This window comes from Solea senegalensis, linkage group LG2, assembly GCF_019176455.1.
Source record: "Solea senegalensis isolate Sse05_10M linkage group LG2, IFAPA_SoseM_1, whole genome shotgun sequence".
Classification (NCBI taxonomy): Eukaryota; Metazoa; Chordata; class Actinopteri; order Pleuronectiformes; family Soleidae; genus Solea; species Solea senegalensis.
The window spans coordinates 30,838,890-30,855,190 of record NC_058022.1 but is presented as its reverse complement, the minus strand read 5'-3'; the positions used below and the strand labels follow the sequence as shown (position 1 = coordinate 30,855,190).

At 40.7% G+C, this 16,301-nt stretch overlaps 2 protein-coding genes across 2 annotated transcripts in view; one reads left to right on the top strand and one right to left on the bottom strand.

Annotated features, from left to right (window-relative positions):
* Nucleotides 1-2,334, bottom strand: cryaa (crystallin, alpha A). The gene is made up of 3 exons (XM_044048965.1): nucleotides 1,989-2,334; nucleotides 1,656-1,778; nucleotides 1-937 (listed from the first exon to the last, which is right to left on the bottom strand). The coding sequence occupies exons 1-3, from the start codon at nucleotides 2,184-2,186 to the stop codon at nucleotides 728-730; spliced, it is 531 nt and encodes a 176-aa protein (XP_043904900.1). The 5' UTR covers nucleotides 2,187-2,334; the 3' UTR covers nucleotides 1-727.
* Nucleotides 2,335-8,184: 5,850 nt separating this feature from the next.
* The window catches only part of LOC122765483 (diacylglycerol kinase zeta-like), an 80,733-nt gene continuing 72,616 nt past the window's right edge, over nucleotides 8,185-16,301 (top strand). The window contains exons 1-2 of the mRNA XM_044019745.1: nucleotides 8,185-8,800; nucleotides 9,134-9,252. Of these exons, the coding sequence (XP_043875680.1) occupies nucleotides 8,672-8,800; nucleotides 9,134-9,252 (248 nt within the window). The 5' untranslated portion in view covers nucleotides 8,185-8,671. The remainder of the gene's footprint in view (nucleotides 8,801-9,133; nucleotides 9,253-16,301) is intronic.

The following is a 16,301-nucleotide window of genomic DNA, read 5'->3' as shown; positions in this document are numbered from 1 at the left end:
TTGCTTTTTGTTAATTGTACACCTTTATTGTATGTTTCTTTAGCATGGACTTCTCAGTAATGAGCAGGTATGGTCTCCATTGAACAAAGGCCTAGAATACAGTACAGGATATGATGAAGACGAGAGAGAGAGAAAAAAAAGAGGGTTCAGAGAATCAGCACAAGCTCGGCGAGCTTCACTGCTGCCAAATCTGGGACAAGAAATGTTTGACAGATCAACGACTATCAGCAGAATGAAGCTCGTCCTCGCCATTCACTTAAAAGCCCAGTGTGTAACATTTATGGAGATTTAATTGCCAAATGTACTCCCCCACTACCCAAATATGTTTGCGTATAATTGCTTTTCATTGCCTTTAATATGTACTTTTGACAATGCTCTTGCTTTATCGAGGCCGCCCTCTCAAACCTGTGAAGGCCACCGTAGTTCTATGAGGGAAACGTGTCGCTGAATGAAATCGTCCTCCGTTGGCCATTAACTGCAGTCTGACCATTAGATGACGCTAATTTTCAAACACTGGACCTTTAACTACCCCCCGTGAAGAGATGTTTGTTAAATTAAAACAACAATGCTAATGATACAGTGCTAAGAGGAATCTATAAAAAGGGGGAAAGTGAAGCAAGGGGGACTCGGATGAGTGAAACGTAGAAGAAGAATCATCCGTCCCAATCAACGCGGGTTGTTGTGGGAGGCGTGGGCTTCTCCAGCAACCCTGGTCAGCACCTGGCCTTTAAGAGGATGGTGCTGTGTTGGTCTTGTCGTCACGGGTGACGGGGATGCTGCGCTCGCTGCGGCCAGTTTCACTCCCGCCGGAAACCTTTGGACCACTCAGGGTCAGCAGACCGTCGGCGGCCAGGGAGCAGGTGATGGCTGATTGGTCAACGCTGTAGGGCAGGCGGTAGCGGCGGTGAAACTCGCGGGAGATGTAACCGTGGTCGTCCTGGAAAACAGCAGGCTTAATGCAGTGATGGAGGCAACAGTGGCAACATAGAAGTTTGTTTTTTTCTTTAAGGAACAGCTCACTCCAAGAAGGAAAGTCTGTGTTTATTTTAAAGCTGCAGTGTAACTTTTAGGAAGGCCTATTGACAGGAATTGTATATACATCCTATGAGTGTAATCACATTAATAGTTTGGTTTTCATACATCCGGTAAAGTCCTTGTTTCCACAGCAGCCTCAGCAAAACAAGGCCTTCTGAACACCAGGTGTGTTCTCCAGATACAGCAGAAAAGTTGGTCCATAACAGCGTAGGAATACAGCTATTCTGCAATGTTTATGGACTGGCACTAGTTTCAGTAGTCAGCACTGGGACTTACCCAGCATTTATTCTGCCATTTCTCCCCTTTACAAGCTTTTAAAGTTATACAATTAGGAGGTCTCATTCTTCCAGCTGAATGTGAGAATATATATATATATAAAAAAAAACATCAAATCAATCATTTGCTAAAACACTGATCACTGATATCACAGGCTAAGTTGTGGAATGTTGATCCTCCTCTTTGATTATATTCTGTTAAACATTGTTATCTTTGAGCAGTTGTGTTGTATTTTCCAGGACATAATCAAGGTAACATTACTTTTTGATGGAGCTGCCCACACACTGTCCCTTCTACCCTTAAAAAAAAAAAAAGGTGTTTATTAAAGGGAAGAAGAGCACTACCTGTCTTTCTCCATGCTTTCCCTGGATCTCCACATAGTCATCAGTGACCTTCACACTGAGCTCGTCAGGGGAGAAGTGCTTCACATCCAGGTGGATTGTGAACTTCTCCCTGTCAGACCTCACCTGAGGAACACACACACAAACACTGCATCATCATCATCGTCATCCAAAGACTCCTAACTTAAAGTTTCCCCTTCTTGGACAGTTATGTTCATGTAGAACAGAATAAATACAAAGAAATGTAATAAGAAACAGCACAAAGAACAGGACAGGTTCTAAAGTCAGCAAGGTATATGAAGATAACTTAATACTTTAGCTTGAAGACGTTGTTACCTCAGAGATGCCGGAGTTTGCAGAATCCAGTAAGTTGCGGAAGACTGAGTTTCTGTAGTAGGGGCTGATAGTGGAGGTGGCGTAGGGGAAGAGGTCGTAGTCAAACAGCCCCTCTCCAAAAAACTGGTCAAAGAGTCGGGTTGGGTAGACGGAGCCCAGGGCGCGTCTGAACCACGGGTGCTGGATGGCAACGTCCATAGTGACAGGAGGCACTTTGACCTGCTCGGCTCAGAGTCCAGCAGGTGAAGGGAAGGGAGGTGAGGTGAGTCAGAGAGAGAGAGAGAAGACTGAGGATTGAAAAGCAATGAATTGAAGAATGTTCTCAAATTGCTTTGTCCTCTGCTCTCCAGCTGCCTCCTCTTTATATACCTGAGAGCCAGAAAGAGCGGCTTTAGCCACGATCCCTCTGGAATGACATTATCTCATGGTGGGTTGGGCCCCGTCAGCAGAATCCGGGGTGAGGATAGTGGAAGCCGGGGGGCACTACTGGGTCCAGACCCTGCTGTGACCCAGTGCCACTCACACACCAGACACCCAGAGCTGCCAAAACAAACCCCGCTGAAGGAACGCATGACAGAAACAATGAGGCTGGGAAGCCAACTAAAGATGCAGAGGGATTTCACCTGAGTGATAATGCAGTCTGTCTGTCAGTGACATCATGACATCATTCTGCTGTGATGTTCTTCCTGTGGGGCTGGACTGGAAGTTTTGGCAGTGTGGTAATGTAATGAAGTACAAACACTTTGTTACTGGAATTAAGTACAAAATTCATGTATCTGTACTTTACTTAATTATTTGTATTTCTAGCAAGTTGTACCTTTACTACATTTCCTCTCACTATCTTAATAATTTGTGACAACCACATATAATCAGAAGAAGAGGAGTTGATAATGGTCTGTGTTTATATAGGGATTTTCTAGTCTTGATGATGTGGTGTCTTGCTCAAGGGCACATATAGACTAGTACTTTTTTAATACTTTTACTTCTAAAACTTAACTATATTTTATATCAGAAAATTATTTTTGATACAGTAAACGTCATACACTTCAAGACTAAGTAATATTATAAAAAGGGACTTACATTCTAAATCCTACCAAAGTCATTTCTGGTGAGATACTTTTACTCAAGTATGTCTTTTAGGTGCTTTATACAAGACTGGGTTTTGGGAAGGAAATGTTTTTATTAATATTTGACTTAAACCTGTAGTACGTAACAACATTGAACGCGACAAAACAGACAACAACGCAATGGACAATAACGTAGGACATCCAGCAGCTTTTTTCTGCTCGGTGTGTGGCTGTATGTCTCGACTAGACGTCAAGCTTTGAATGACAATAGACTGCGGGCATTGAAGAAACTCCGGTCCGCTTTTCTGACACCCAGTCGACTGACTCTCGTGGGTCTGGCTCCATCTGTACTATTGGGTACCATTGCTCTGGTACTCCAAGGGATGGGTAACGAAAAATCAAACAGTTGGGGCTGGTTATTTTAGTACTATTCCTAATGGAAACGCAAAAAAAAACAAAAACCTGTACCGAACCGGTCCACTAGGTGGAAACACGCCACTAGTGACATCTAATGGTGAGACTGCAGATTGTAGCTAAATTGTTTTATTTCTTTTTAAAGCAGTTATACACTTATACAAACACAGAAAAATATAAAACCTCAGGGCAGTGTGAAAACAGTTATGTGATAGTTAATTAAAGATGATGGTTACTTCCCATGCCTGTTGTTTCACAACCAGTGGCTTCCCGCCGCCTGCATTAGTCTAATCCCACAGGGCTTTGGTCAGTTAGCACAGGGGCTTAGCTGCATCGTGCTCGTACAGGCACAGAGATACTGGGCAGCAGCGGCTGGGGCAGTTTCGGGGCCAATTTGTAGAAGGTGTTGGTATAAATGGTTGCTCGTTGCCGCAGACCAGACATCGATGCAGTTACACTGGCTGCCGTACAGCAACATCAGCAGTTTGGGGTTTTTATCAATGGGACGAACAAAGGCTGTGTGTTCAGTCCTTCCGTGGCTCTGAAAAGCTGTTTTTGCCAACAACCTGGCACCAGCAGAGTGAACAGTCTCACTTTTATTCATTTACTGCCTTTTCCCCTGTTTGAAAAATTTGAAAGGATAAAAGAATGAGGAATTAAAGCTGGAATAATAACTTTTATTTAATTCTAAACTGGTTGCACAGTGCAACATTATTAATTATCATCCAAGATTAAAGGCTTTTTGTCACTATATTATTCTCTTGCCCACTAGAATAGGTTTTTCAGAAAATGACAAAAGGAATCATGTTATTTATTTTTTATTCATAAAATTCAAATTCTGAATAATCTCTATGCAATGGTTTGCCCCCTGCTAAGTCTTACTGGCTGTGTTTGCTATCATTGCATGGACGTGTGATTGTAGGCTTGCTGAAATAAATCAGTAGACATAATGTTTCCTTTAACTGTGCATGACAACCTTGGATATCTGGGGTTGAACTTGGAATTTTGCTGCCCCCTGCTGTACGGATATCATATCACTTCCACACTGCACTCTCATTATCTCTCAGAGCCACGTGAAGCTTCAGAAGCCACTGATTTCACTTCAGACAGCTCTATATGTTCAGCTGTGATATTTCTTCATTTGTGACTATAACATACTGCACATTTTATTCACAAAAGAAGGTGTCTCACTGCTGAAGGACTCCCTGCTGGCAGCATCAGTGACAAACGCCTCCTGGACACATACAGGCTTATGTAACGGACGTTCATTGCTGTGATTATTCACAGTAATAACATTAGCAGTGGTCTCCACCGACACAAATAGGCCTTGTGCAGTGGAAATGGACTCCTGGATTTCCTCACCCATAATTGTGATATGTCTCGGGCCTTGTTTGAAGGAGGTCGTCATTTTTTGCAGCCATGGAAAAACCAACCTAAGCATTTTGCAAGTTGAAGCCTTCTATGCAAATGTAGCTGTTCACTTTTTAAATGAATAACCAGTCATGTGGGGACAAAAGCGGTGTCCATGGGTCACACAGCAGCTTCAGGTAGTACCAAAGTCAATAAAGAAAATTGCTGTTTTTAGCTCACAGCGACATGTTAGCTGCTGGCCTATGGCTGCCACATATGGTTAAATTAAATCTGAACAAAGGATTCCACAATAACACATTTGAACTTACTGATGGAGGCAGTGGTGGATCAACAACTCCTATGTGCTGGGATGTGAAATGGTGATTTTCTCTATGGACTTTGGAGGAGAGAGTACATGGTTTACAAACTTTGATTTGTGGGTGGATGGATTTTATCAGGAGATCCACTGGGAAGTGCCTTAAACTCTGCCTTTTCTTTCATGCTATCAGTGATTGTTGCTAGTCTGAACTGTCCCTTTAAAGTTCCTTTTGCCAGTTGGGAAGGAGCAACAGATTTTAGCCTGAACTATCACTTTAACCACTTCTCAGCTTGCAGTGGTAAATATTTTGTCACTGAGACACGTTTATAGAAAACAAAAAAAATGACATCAACAGTAAACTGTAAACATCCCCTGCTGCTGTAAAGGCTGAGGGTAAATGGATAAATCCTCCATCTCTACATACATTATGAAAGCAGGTATAGTCTCTCTGTTACTCATGTTCCGTGTGATATATTTAGTGCGCGATAACAAGCTCAGCAGCTCGGAGGAGGCAGTGGGAGGCTTCCTGGTGCTCTCCCTGCAGATCCTGAACAGGCTGCACAACTGTGAGGCAGCACGGCTCGCACACAGTGCACAGTTAAAAAACGTAGCACTGACATTTAGCACACATTTTCGATGAGGTCCAAAGGTCAGCCATCATTATAACTGTGTGGTATCCTCTTGTGTACAAATAAATAGCCTGGATGAGTAGGTTTATGTCATTGCCAATTAAAGCTTTTGGTCAGGCAGAACAGGAGTAAATCACCATCCTGCTTTCCACACAAATTTACTTCACTGGCAGTGAACTGCTCACTTCACCACTAAGCACCAAATTCCATAGAGAAAATCAATACTTTTAACTCACAGGGACACAGGAGCCGCATGGTCTACTGTTGCCTTATTTGTTAAGATTGTGTCACTTAAAGAAATCCATATAAAGTTTTCAAACGCTGAAGAAGCAGAATAAAACATTTGAACTCACTGATGGAAGGAGCAGTGGATCAAAACCTAGTGTGTGTAGGGATGTAAAAATCACACGTTTTCTGTATGGACTTTGGTGTGGAGAGCAAACTCAAGTTTCTCTAACAGCGTTCTTAAGATGCTGTAGACATAAGCATGCATTCATTTTATACAACCGTACTTCAAAAAAAAACCGGCACTAGTTAATTTTTGAGTCCATATAAATTCCAATTTATTGCCAAATCGTCTTGTTAAAAAATTTGCTGGAAAGTTTCCTCAAAACAAGGGGGCGAGGAGGACGAGTGGGTGACGATGCAGGGAGCAGAATGTACTGGAGTCCACTGGGTGTTCTCTTTTATGTGAGTCCATGAATAAAAGAGTGACTCATACTGAGCAGCCCGTCCTTCATAATCAAGCAGCAAGAGTGAGGTGAAACTCTAAACCCCACTTTACTCTCTACAGGGGGCTGATTGTGACTGCTTGAATTAATTGCCCCAGTTCATCGACTTTGAGAAACGGGAGTCATTATATAAGTTGTATCTGCTGTGGGTACCTGTAAAAAATAAATAAATAAGTACTTGATCTTCAAAATATCTTATTGCCATCATGGTTCATAAGTGTTTCAGCTAATAATGGTTGTTGCAAGAGGGTGCAAAAAGTAGAACTGAGGCCTGAGAACTGTCAAGGTCAAGGATATTATATCATCAGTCACGGTTGTCTATCTTTGGACATAACTCAAAAAATAAAGGACAGATTTTTGCAGACATGAAATCCAGAAAAATACAAACAAAACGTGTGTTATCCTAATAACCTTCCATCCAACACGGGAGTGTATCACCGCTTTAGAAAAATGAGTGACCTTGCTTTCTCTTGTTGTCGTCGTCATCATTGTTAAAGTTATTTTTAGATGCCTTTCATTGCAAGGCATCTGTATCATCCATTGTGTGCTTTGTTCCACTAAAAAAGTCAACCCCCAAGTTTTTTAGAAAAGCCCCGCGATTCTATCTCTACCATTCCTTTTCAATGGGGGAATATAACAGGAAAAGCCGGAATAAGTGAAATCGGGAGCTTATGGTGGAGGTTAGCACAGCTGGCTCAAGGCATATGTGAACTAAGCAGCTGCTTTGCTATTTTTTACACAATAGCAGTGGTTGAAAATTGCACATTTAGTGCGCATTGTTCCTAGTTTACTTATGCACTAAATTTCTCCATTCAAGTTCAGTATCACCACACTTAATGCTTCACTTTGAACATGAATGTGCAAATTAAATCTAGGCATTTTTTTGTGATTTTTCTACCCTCTAATGTTTAAAACCCCCACTGGTTTGGAATAAATAACACAGCTATAATATAATTAATGCAATCTATAGTGTTACATTATCAATAACAGTCAATCACAGGCTGCTCCTAGGTCAGGGGTCTGCAATCTGTGGCTCTTCAGCCCCTCTGCAGTTTATTTTCCTCTTCTTTTCCTCTTCACCTTAATTTTTCGAGTTTTTTTTTAAACATTTTCTGCATCACAGCCAATGTCTTCATCAAATGTGAAATTGAAAACCTCACCAAACTCTTGAAATATTTGGCGTCCTGTCCATCTTTGGATCCACATACAGTTTATGCCGGGCAGGTTTTCTCAAAGTATGAACTACATAAAATACAAATTCTTATTTATTCCAAAGTGGGTTACTTTTAATTTCATGAATTTTCCACAGACAATGGAAGGACAAGATCTAAATTCTGTGTACCCAAAAATGTGGGTATAAACAGCATTGCAATGTCAACAGTTTTCTTTTTTATAGATACTTAAATTTCACAAATGCAACAATCCGTATATAAAAATATACAATTTATTCAGGTGGAGAGAAAACAAAAAATGTCTCTATTCATACTAAAGGTTGCAGACCCCTGTCCTAGGTGGTGGTGGGGGGCCAAATCAAATTCAGATCAGGGCCCCATAAAGATTTGGGCCGGCCCTGGTGGTTGGCAACTAAAATATATATGGAATGATAAAATGTAAAACAAACAAAAAACTCATTAGCAGCGCTGTTACGCACCATCATTCTCTAATAATAATAATGATAATAATTGATATTATTAGCAAGTCGTTTGCGCTGTCAACAGATGAGGGGCGGGTTCACCTTGCTGTCCAATCAGACCGAAGCTGTTGCAGGATCCTGTCATTTTATTCGTTTTGAGTAGTTGTATTAACACACACACACACACACAGAGAAAGTGTCCACAGCTGACTTCTCGCTTCAGACACCTGTCACTGCGAATTTTCGTCGCTGCGTGGAGCTCGCGTGGACGTCATTATTCACTCCATCCACTGTGTTGACTTCCCCCCACAGTGACCCGCTGTCCTCGCAGCGGAGCCGGTCCACAGCTAAAATCCACGGAGGACGCGGGACTGAGCTGTGCCTCGTTTTTTTCACACGTACGCACCAAGTAGGGACTTGTAAAAAAAAAAAAAGAAAAAGAAAAAAGAAAAGGGGGGGAAAAAAAATCCAGGAAGCAGCTCAGAGTGTCAACAATCAGCCCAAACCAGGACACCGGGTGACGGTGAGAGAACCGCAGGGATGATGAGAGACTCCGCTGCTCCGCTGCTGGAGCGGCCTGGACTGGAGGACGTGTCCGAGGAGGAGGACGTGTTCGCCGCGGACGAGAGTCCCAGGCACCCGAGGCAGCGGGAACCAACCAGCAGCCAGGTGAGGCTGTGTTGTCATATTTTACGTGTGTAAACAAAGTACTGTATTTTTATATATATAGGACGTCGTCTTCAGAGTTTGTGTCCTGTCCTCCATTAGTGCACTTATACTGTGTTAAAGCTCATATAAGTGGTATTAAAGCTGCACTATGCGGTTTCTCTGGTGGTCAACGTTTTGTGAAATGTGGAAGTATTCTGTGAAATGCTGTTTTGCTAAACGTGTGTTGTGACATGTGTTTTGTGAAATGCTGTGAATGCTGTCTTATTTTTGGAAAATATCACCTTGTTTCCTGAAATGTTTTAGTGCGTTGACCTTGCTTGGGTTTTATCGTAGGTGCCAGGAGAGACCACGGTGGTGGACGCGGCAAAGGTGGAGAAAGAGAAGAAGCTGTCCTTGTCCCAGATGGAGGAGGAGTTTCTCCAGCTGACCCTCAGAAAGCAGGTGTCTTACAGGTAGGAAAAGAAACTGTACAGTTACAAGGTGGAATGTGGCCCACTGTTGCTGTCAACCAGTTTGACCTGAATGTTCCACTCCAGCAGCCAGCTCCTGGCTTGATTGACTTGCATTCCGTGATGGTATCCACCTACACTTGTGTGTGATATGTATCACATACACGAGCTGGCATGCATATTTAAAATCTCATTCAAAGTGAAACTGTGAAGATGACTTTTACTTCATGACCAGGCATTAAACCTTTGTTTAATGTACACCAAAGTCTATCCTCTTGTCAACGCAAAAACTATTGCAAATCCATCATCCTGACTCTAACGTTCTTATTGAGCACTGTGATGTGATGCTTGAGGATTACTGTGTGCGATGCATGCTGCTGCTTTATCGTTATTTTAGCAACAACAACCAATTTTGCTACTAGAGAGATCGTTTTAATGCTAATAGGCTGCTCAAATTCATAAAAACTGGCTCCATTTCAGTTTGAAAATGCCATGCCATGTTTTAGTCTAGACAGGCACAAACAAAGACCTTTGGAGACAGTGACAGTGACCCACATTTACTTTCTGTTTGGTTGACATATGCCATGACTTGACTATCAGCTATGAACCAAAAACAATGTTAACACTTACTTTAAGTTACAGTTTCTTACATCCTCGCTATAGCACCCAAAATATTTCATCCTAACTCTAGCAACCTTAATCTTGCAACCTAGAACCCTAATTGTTGCATCCCAACTGTAGCACCTTAATTCTTGCACCCTAACTCTAGCACCTATAACTCCAGGGTTCTAGTTATATATAATGTTAGTGTTCTAACTCTTGATCTTAATGCTAGAGCCCTAACAATTGCATCCAAACACTAGTTAATTATAGCACTTTAATTCTTGCATTCTATCAACCCTTATTTCCTAATTCTAATACCATGATTCTATTTATGGCATCCTAACATACCTCTTGTGCCCTAGTGCTAGAGCCCTATCTATTGCATCCCAACTCTAGCATCCTCATCCTTGCACCCTAACTATAGCAACCTAACTACCTCTCATTGCAGTGCAAACTCCCAACTCTTGCATCCTACCTCGAGCACCCTATTTTAAAGAACTAACCCAAGCAGCATCACTTATTGCATTTACGCATGTATGTCTGTGCTTGTATGTAAACAACAGATGTGTGACTGATGCAACAAAAATCAACTGAGGTTGACAGATTTTCGGTAGGTGTTCACAAGTCTCTCCACCGATCAATGTTTCTAACCACCCACCTCACATACAACCACATGTTACCATGTGACTCCAGATATGTAGGTCACATGATCAAAGCTGCCTGGTTACCTTTATCAGTCTCCCTGTGTTGGATGAGTCCTTGGACTGGAGCAGAACAAATGCATGCGTGTAAAACCATACATGAGCACAACCTACACAGATACTGCTATTTATACAAAATGTGCAGTGAGAATGTGTGAACCTCAACTCAGATTGTTTGGTTTTTTTATGTTCATGGTCTTGGTCAATTTTATTCTGTTTTGATATGATTGATATAAACAAAATTATTGATAATTGAGCTCATGTTAAATGATGGTGGTTCCGATATCGCTGATAAAAGTTACTTTTATGATACCGCGTGCTACATACAGTGTATAGATAATAAATAGGTCATTCTCCTTAAACTACAGATATTGCCTTTTGTTTGCGACTTAAAGCAGCAACATGTAAGTGTTTTTTGTTTCATGATGTTATTATTCCGCCTCAGATTGGATTTTAATTTATTTACAAGTTACACAACAGTTTTGAATTTTCCTGATTTAAATAGTTTGATAGGAAAAATAATGGATTGTACAGTTCTAGCCATGTTTTTTTTATTGTGGCTGACTCACTGTCCGTTGTGAGTAGTATTAGTGTGCTGGTCACAGACAGAGTGACGTGCACACTATATGCGATGCAGTTCAATGCAACCGATTGAATTTCAAGCTTAAAGTAAATGGCTGCTAGAGAAGACACAATAAACCAACAGATTTTTACCCTTTAACTAAAAGCTCAGCTCATAAAATACACCACCTACACCATCTTAAGTCAAAAATATCTTGCCACTTTATCTCATGTTAGACAGCCTTTTCTGATGCTTGGTAATAGCGCAGCCAGTATCCCTCTAAAGTTCAAATTTATGCTACTTTCAAATATTGAAAAACTAAAAGCCCCTGCATTGTGAACCACTTACTTCCTACACTAAAGTCCATACAGAAAATCAGCAATTTTACATCATGACAAACAGGAGTTTTTAATCTGTTCAAATGTGATTTCAATGTTTCAGTGTTTTCATTTCATTAAACCAGCAGCTCCTTTGTCCTAATGAGTTAAGTACTATACATACACTTGTACTTGTACTTCAGTTTCCAGTCAGAAAGACTTCTTTTCACATTGCAGTCCTCTCTTTTTTTTTGTTTTTTTAAATATTAATGCTGTAGCTGTTGCTGTTGCCATCTCTATGAATGAAATATTGGGCTGTCCGTTGCCTTGGTCACCATGGGTGTGTGAATCGCTAATCTAGTTGTGGTCACTTCTCATAAACGGGCCTCTCTTTCAACAGCTGTCCTCGTCCCTGCTCCTCTCAAACCTGCTAAATTAAAGCTGGACACACTGTACCTTGCTGGTTTCTGTAAGAACAGTGACAATGATTATTTCTCAGTTCATTTAAAAATGTGACAAGATTGTTTCCCAAACCTCTAATTATAATGTCCTCAAATGACTTGCTTTACCCACAAAAACAAATATCCGCTTTCCTGTCAACACAGCAGAACATGTTTACATCTAACAAGCTGAAGAAACACTGATTATTTGATCATCAAAGATTCATTTTGTAGTTGATTACTAATTGATTAATTGTTGCTCTTGTCTCAGACAAACAGAGCTACGCAGACTGAATTATTCAGAAAGTAACGTAATACGAAGCTAGACGGTATTGTCGCACTGATTTTGATGTTTGTAAACCTGCTCACTGTCCTGCACCAAAGTCCATGGAGAAAATCAACATTTTTAGCTTGCAGGAAAACAGAAGCTGCTGGTCTACTGCTGCCTCATTTAGTAGGTTTTGTCACCAAGGTAAATCTGAACATAGGATTCCAAACACCAGTCACAAAACAACACATTTGAATTTACTGAGGGAGGCAACATTTGATCAAAAACTCCTGTGTGCCGCTGATTTTCTCTTTGTTTTGGACTTTGGTGCAGGGAGAGGGAGCTTTGAATATGTTACAAACTTCTGAAAGAAAATGTATTCTTTGGTTTTCATTATAGGTAGGAGGTGCGATTCAGTATTAGGCATGTGAGATGTTGAACTAAATAAGTAAATGATTGGTCCCGTCTCTCAGCTGCTTCCACTTGTGTCAGATTTCAGGTGAATCTTTCCTTGAAAGGCTGGATGTTTGAGGTCAGACAGAGACGCGGTGAAGCTGGGCATCACACGGCTTCTTATGTCACAAACAACAGAAGGAAAAATCTCAATATAATCTGTAATCCAGACAGGATTATTGTGCGTGTCAGTTGTTGGGGGGTGGTGCCAGCTGTCAAATTTGTCAATTTCCCTGACTCACTATGCTGTTATGTAAAGATCAGCTGTATCTGTGGCACTGGTACTCTTTCCCTCTCTCTCTCTCTCTCTCTCTCTCTCTCTCTGTTTTTGTATTTGTTACCTCTTAAGGACCTTGTCAGGACCAGTAGTCTTCATGGAGACCAAAACCCGGTCCTCTGAATTCTAGGTCAGTTTTAGGCTGTCCAAATGAATGGAATTCAATGCAGTGTCCTTAAAAGGATTGCTGCGCAAACCTGTGTGTGTGAACATCCTGAACTTCACGATGAGCATGCAGGATTTGAAAGAGATATCAGCAGCACCCACACACTGTACTTCAGGGAAACTGGAATCATCATCAGTTGTCAGGAAATGCTGTGGCTTGTGTTAAGTTTACATCTTTTGCTGCAGCTAGAAGACTCCAGAAGGTTCAGGGTTGACAGCGGAGATGGAAGTTGTAATTATCTTTAATTTTCATGATGACACTGAGTAGGCATGGGGCGGCATGAATACTTCATGTCATAATTATCCTGTTAAAAAATCCCATGGTTTATAATAGTGCTGTGATGACTGTAAAAATCTGCTTCAAACTCATTTACCTTACATTTTTAGCATTAATGGAAACAGACCTTTATTTTGTTGGTCTGCGTTCGTGCACAGCTATAGAGAGCATACAAATACAGGAAATATGACCTCATATACATAACTAATGCAACAAAATGTGACCAAAAACTGTTGTGTAAATATTGCAGTTACAAAAAAAAACACAACTTCCAGTGTTTGGGCGCCGTAGCTTTGACCTGAGAGCTGACAGTAGTGGATGGGGTGTATAAATTAAGGAGAGACATAATCTTTGTGGAGGATGTTATTTCTCTTTTAATGCTATTAAACGTCTGGCAGCAACTAAAAAAAAGTCTTTAACTGTCTCCATTATCTGCGTTTCCCATACTGTCTGTGGTGGTTCTGCATCCGCCTCGGGCAACAAACACACTGATGCTCCCAACGCGATGATCATGATCGACACATATTGATACGTTGACTTGACCGGCAGAAGTCGTGGGAGTGGGTGAAGAACAATGGACTTCTCTTGCCTCAAGCCAAAAATAAAAAGTTGCATAATGTAGCACACTAGCACGGCAGATGGTGGAGCGTCCACAGATGGCAAAGACAAAAAGCCAAAATAGCAGGAGTTTTAGCCCAACAACCCAGAAATGTCCCAACTCTTTATAGACTCAGTAGTTTTCAGTGTGAATGTACAGTTTTCTAGGATGTTCAAACTCAGAGTTTCCTGTCTTGTTTATTCTCGATGATGAAACATAAATTAACCCAAAAAAGACAACAATTTGACCTGTTTTGGACTTTAACACTATACATTAATAAGTTGTGGGACTAATAAAAGGCTACTTATCTCTTATCTTAATACTTTGATGGACTTTTAATAAAGTACAAGTAAAGTTACTGGTCTAAAACCATAGCTTATTTGTAATGTACCCACACAAAAAGTGAATTAATCTTTTGACAGCAGTTGGACACTCTTTTCTGTGTCGTGCAAAAAGAACAGTCAACTGTAAATGTATAAATTTAATTATATTTCTTTCCCTAAATTATCCAAAGAAGAAGCAAATGGTTTCATTTTGCATTGCTTTTTTGTTTTTACTCAGTAATGAATCAGCACATACTTATGTAAAAGTAAAATTACTTTCAGTTAGTGGGTCCATCCAAGCTAGATTGTTGGGTATTTATGTTTAATTTTTTACTCTCCTCCTTTATTTAATGCATTCATATAATCTCCTGAGCTCCTGTTTTCATTTGAATACCTTTTAATCCTGCACTTACAGTGACAGTTCAGGTTTTTTTGAGTTGTGGTTGCATAGTCAGCGCCAACTGCGATGTGTTCACCCCCAATGCACAGAACAAGCCCGAGAAACACATGCCATCTCTCAGATAAAACATAGCTGCCAGCAAGCATAAACATATTTTAGCCACTTAAGAAAATGTTGTTTTGGACAAAAACATTTCTGAATATTCATTTTTCCTTGAGTTGTTGATGTGCTGGGACTGAAGCTGAAAAAACACAGAGGACATTTGGTTTCAGTGATGACCTTGGTGTCTCTGCATCTGAGCCGACAGAGAATTCATAACAAAAACCTCGTTTGCACTTAAACCGTCTTGATGGTCAGATCTGTGTCCAACATGCTGAGCTTGTGTCGGTGTCATGGTGCTTCCTTTGTTGTCTCCTTTTCTCTGTCAGTAGCATTAATCCTTAACATTTTCAAAGCAGACCCAAGACTTTTTATCTGGCTTTTAATTGAAAATGTCTTTATCTATATCTCCTGTAATTTATATTTTAGCCTCTTTTACTCCAACGTATTTTGCTATATGCTGTTATTTCATTAATTTTCTAATCTTTTGTCTTAAAAATGTATTTTTGGTACAATACAATACAGCAGTTGTGTTCCTCTACCAGTGTGAAAGTAACAACACAACTCCACTGTGCTGCACACAGTGAACTGATGACCTGGTTTGAGTGGGCGACAGTGGAAAACCTTGTAAACACTGACACCACAGGAGCAGCACACTGCTGAACTGCCCGTGACCATTGCATTGTGCGAGCTAATCTGCTTCCCTGCTCATTCTACTGGGCTGTTAGTTAGTTACAGCTGGTTATTTATAGTGGTGGTGTTTCACAGCAGTTGGTGTCCAGAATATTGCATTACTGCTGCCATCTTGTCTTTACTCTGTCTCTCCCTAGAATCCATCCAGTTGGACTGTTGTGACAGATTAAGATTAGAAAGTTTCCAACTTAATTATGATGTGAGGCTGATGTTGGAAGATGCAATATTGTTGTACTCCACGCTATCCAACTATTGTCTTCCACCGCGTTGATCCTTTAACGTGCCTCCAATTAACTTCCATCCCTCTGGATTTACTTAATTGTGATCTGATTTGAGTTGCAGTCTAAAGAAGGCCTAAGTTGTTTCCTTAATGGTACCCCAAAACAGACGAGGCAAGCTTAAAGAGACAGTGCAGGCTTTTAAAGTGTGGTTGTAGGTGACACAAAAGGTCAGAGTCACTCCCGGAACCTACGGTCTGCTGACCTCGGTCTGCTACTACAACTATTTCCACTGCTACTGACACTACTTCCACTGCCGCTGCTGCCACTAATACTACTACTACTACTACTACTACTACAACTACTACTGCTACCACTACCACTACTTACACTACAATTGCCCCTTCTACTGCCACAACTGCTCTGCTACTACTACTACTACTGATACTGATACTGATAATAATAATAATATTAATACTAGCAATAATAAATATGATTTAATTCTGTTCATACATACACACATACACCCCTTGTTTTGTGAAACATTAAGGTAATTTAATTGATTTTGACATGTAAGAGAATTTTCTGCTCATTTTCAATGTCAATATATTATTGAGTTGAGTTGAGTTATAATTTATTAATCTATTACACTACAAAA

What these genes read in the sequence shown, in the direction of transcription:
- cryaa (XM_044048965.1), bottom strand. Translation starts at nt 2,186, where the DNA reads ATGGACGTTGCCATCCAGCACCCGTGGTTCAGACGCGCCCTGGGCTCC. An exon ending in CAAACTCCGGCATCTCTGAG is followed by an intron (nt 1,779 to 1,988) that starts GTAACAACGTCT and finishes TGTGTTCCTCAG; the next exon opens with GTGAGGTCTGACAGGGAGAA. An exon ending in GAAAGCATGGAGAAAGACAG is followed by an intron (nt 938 to 1,655) that starts GTAGTGCTCTTC and finishes GCTGTTTTCCAG; the next exon opens with GACGACCACGGTTACATCTC.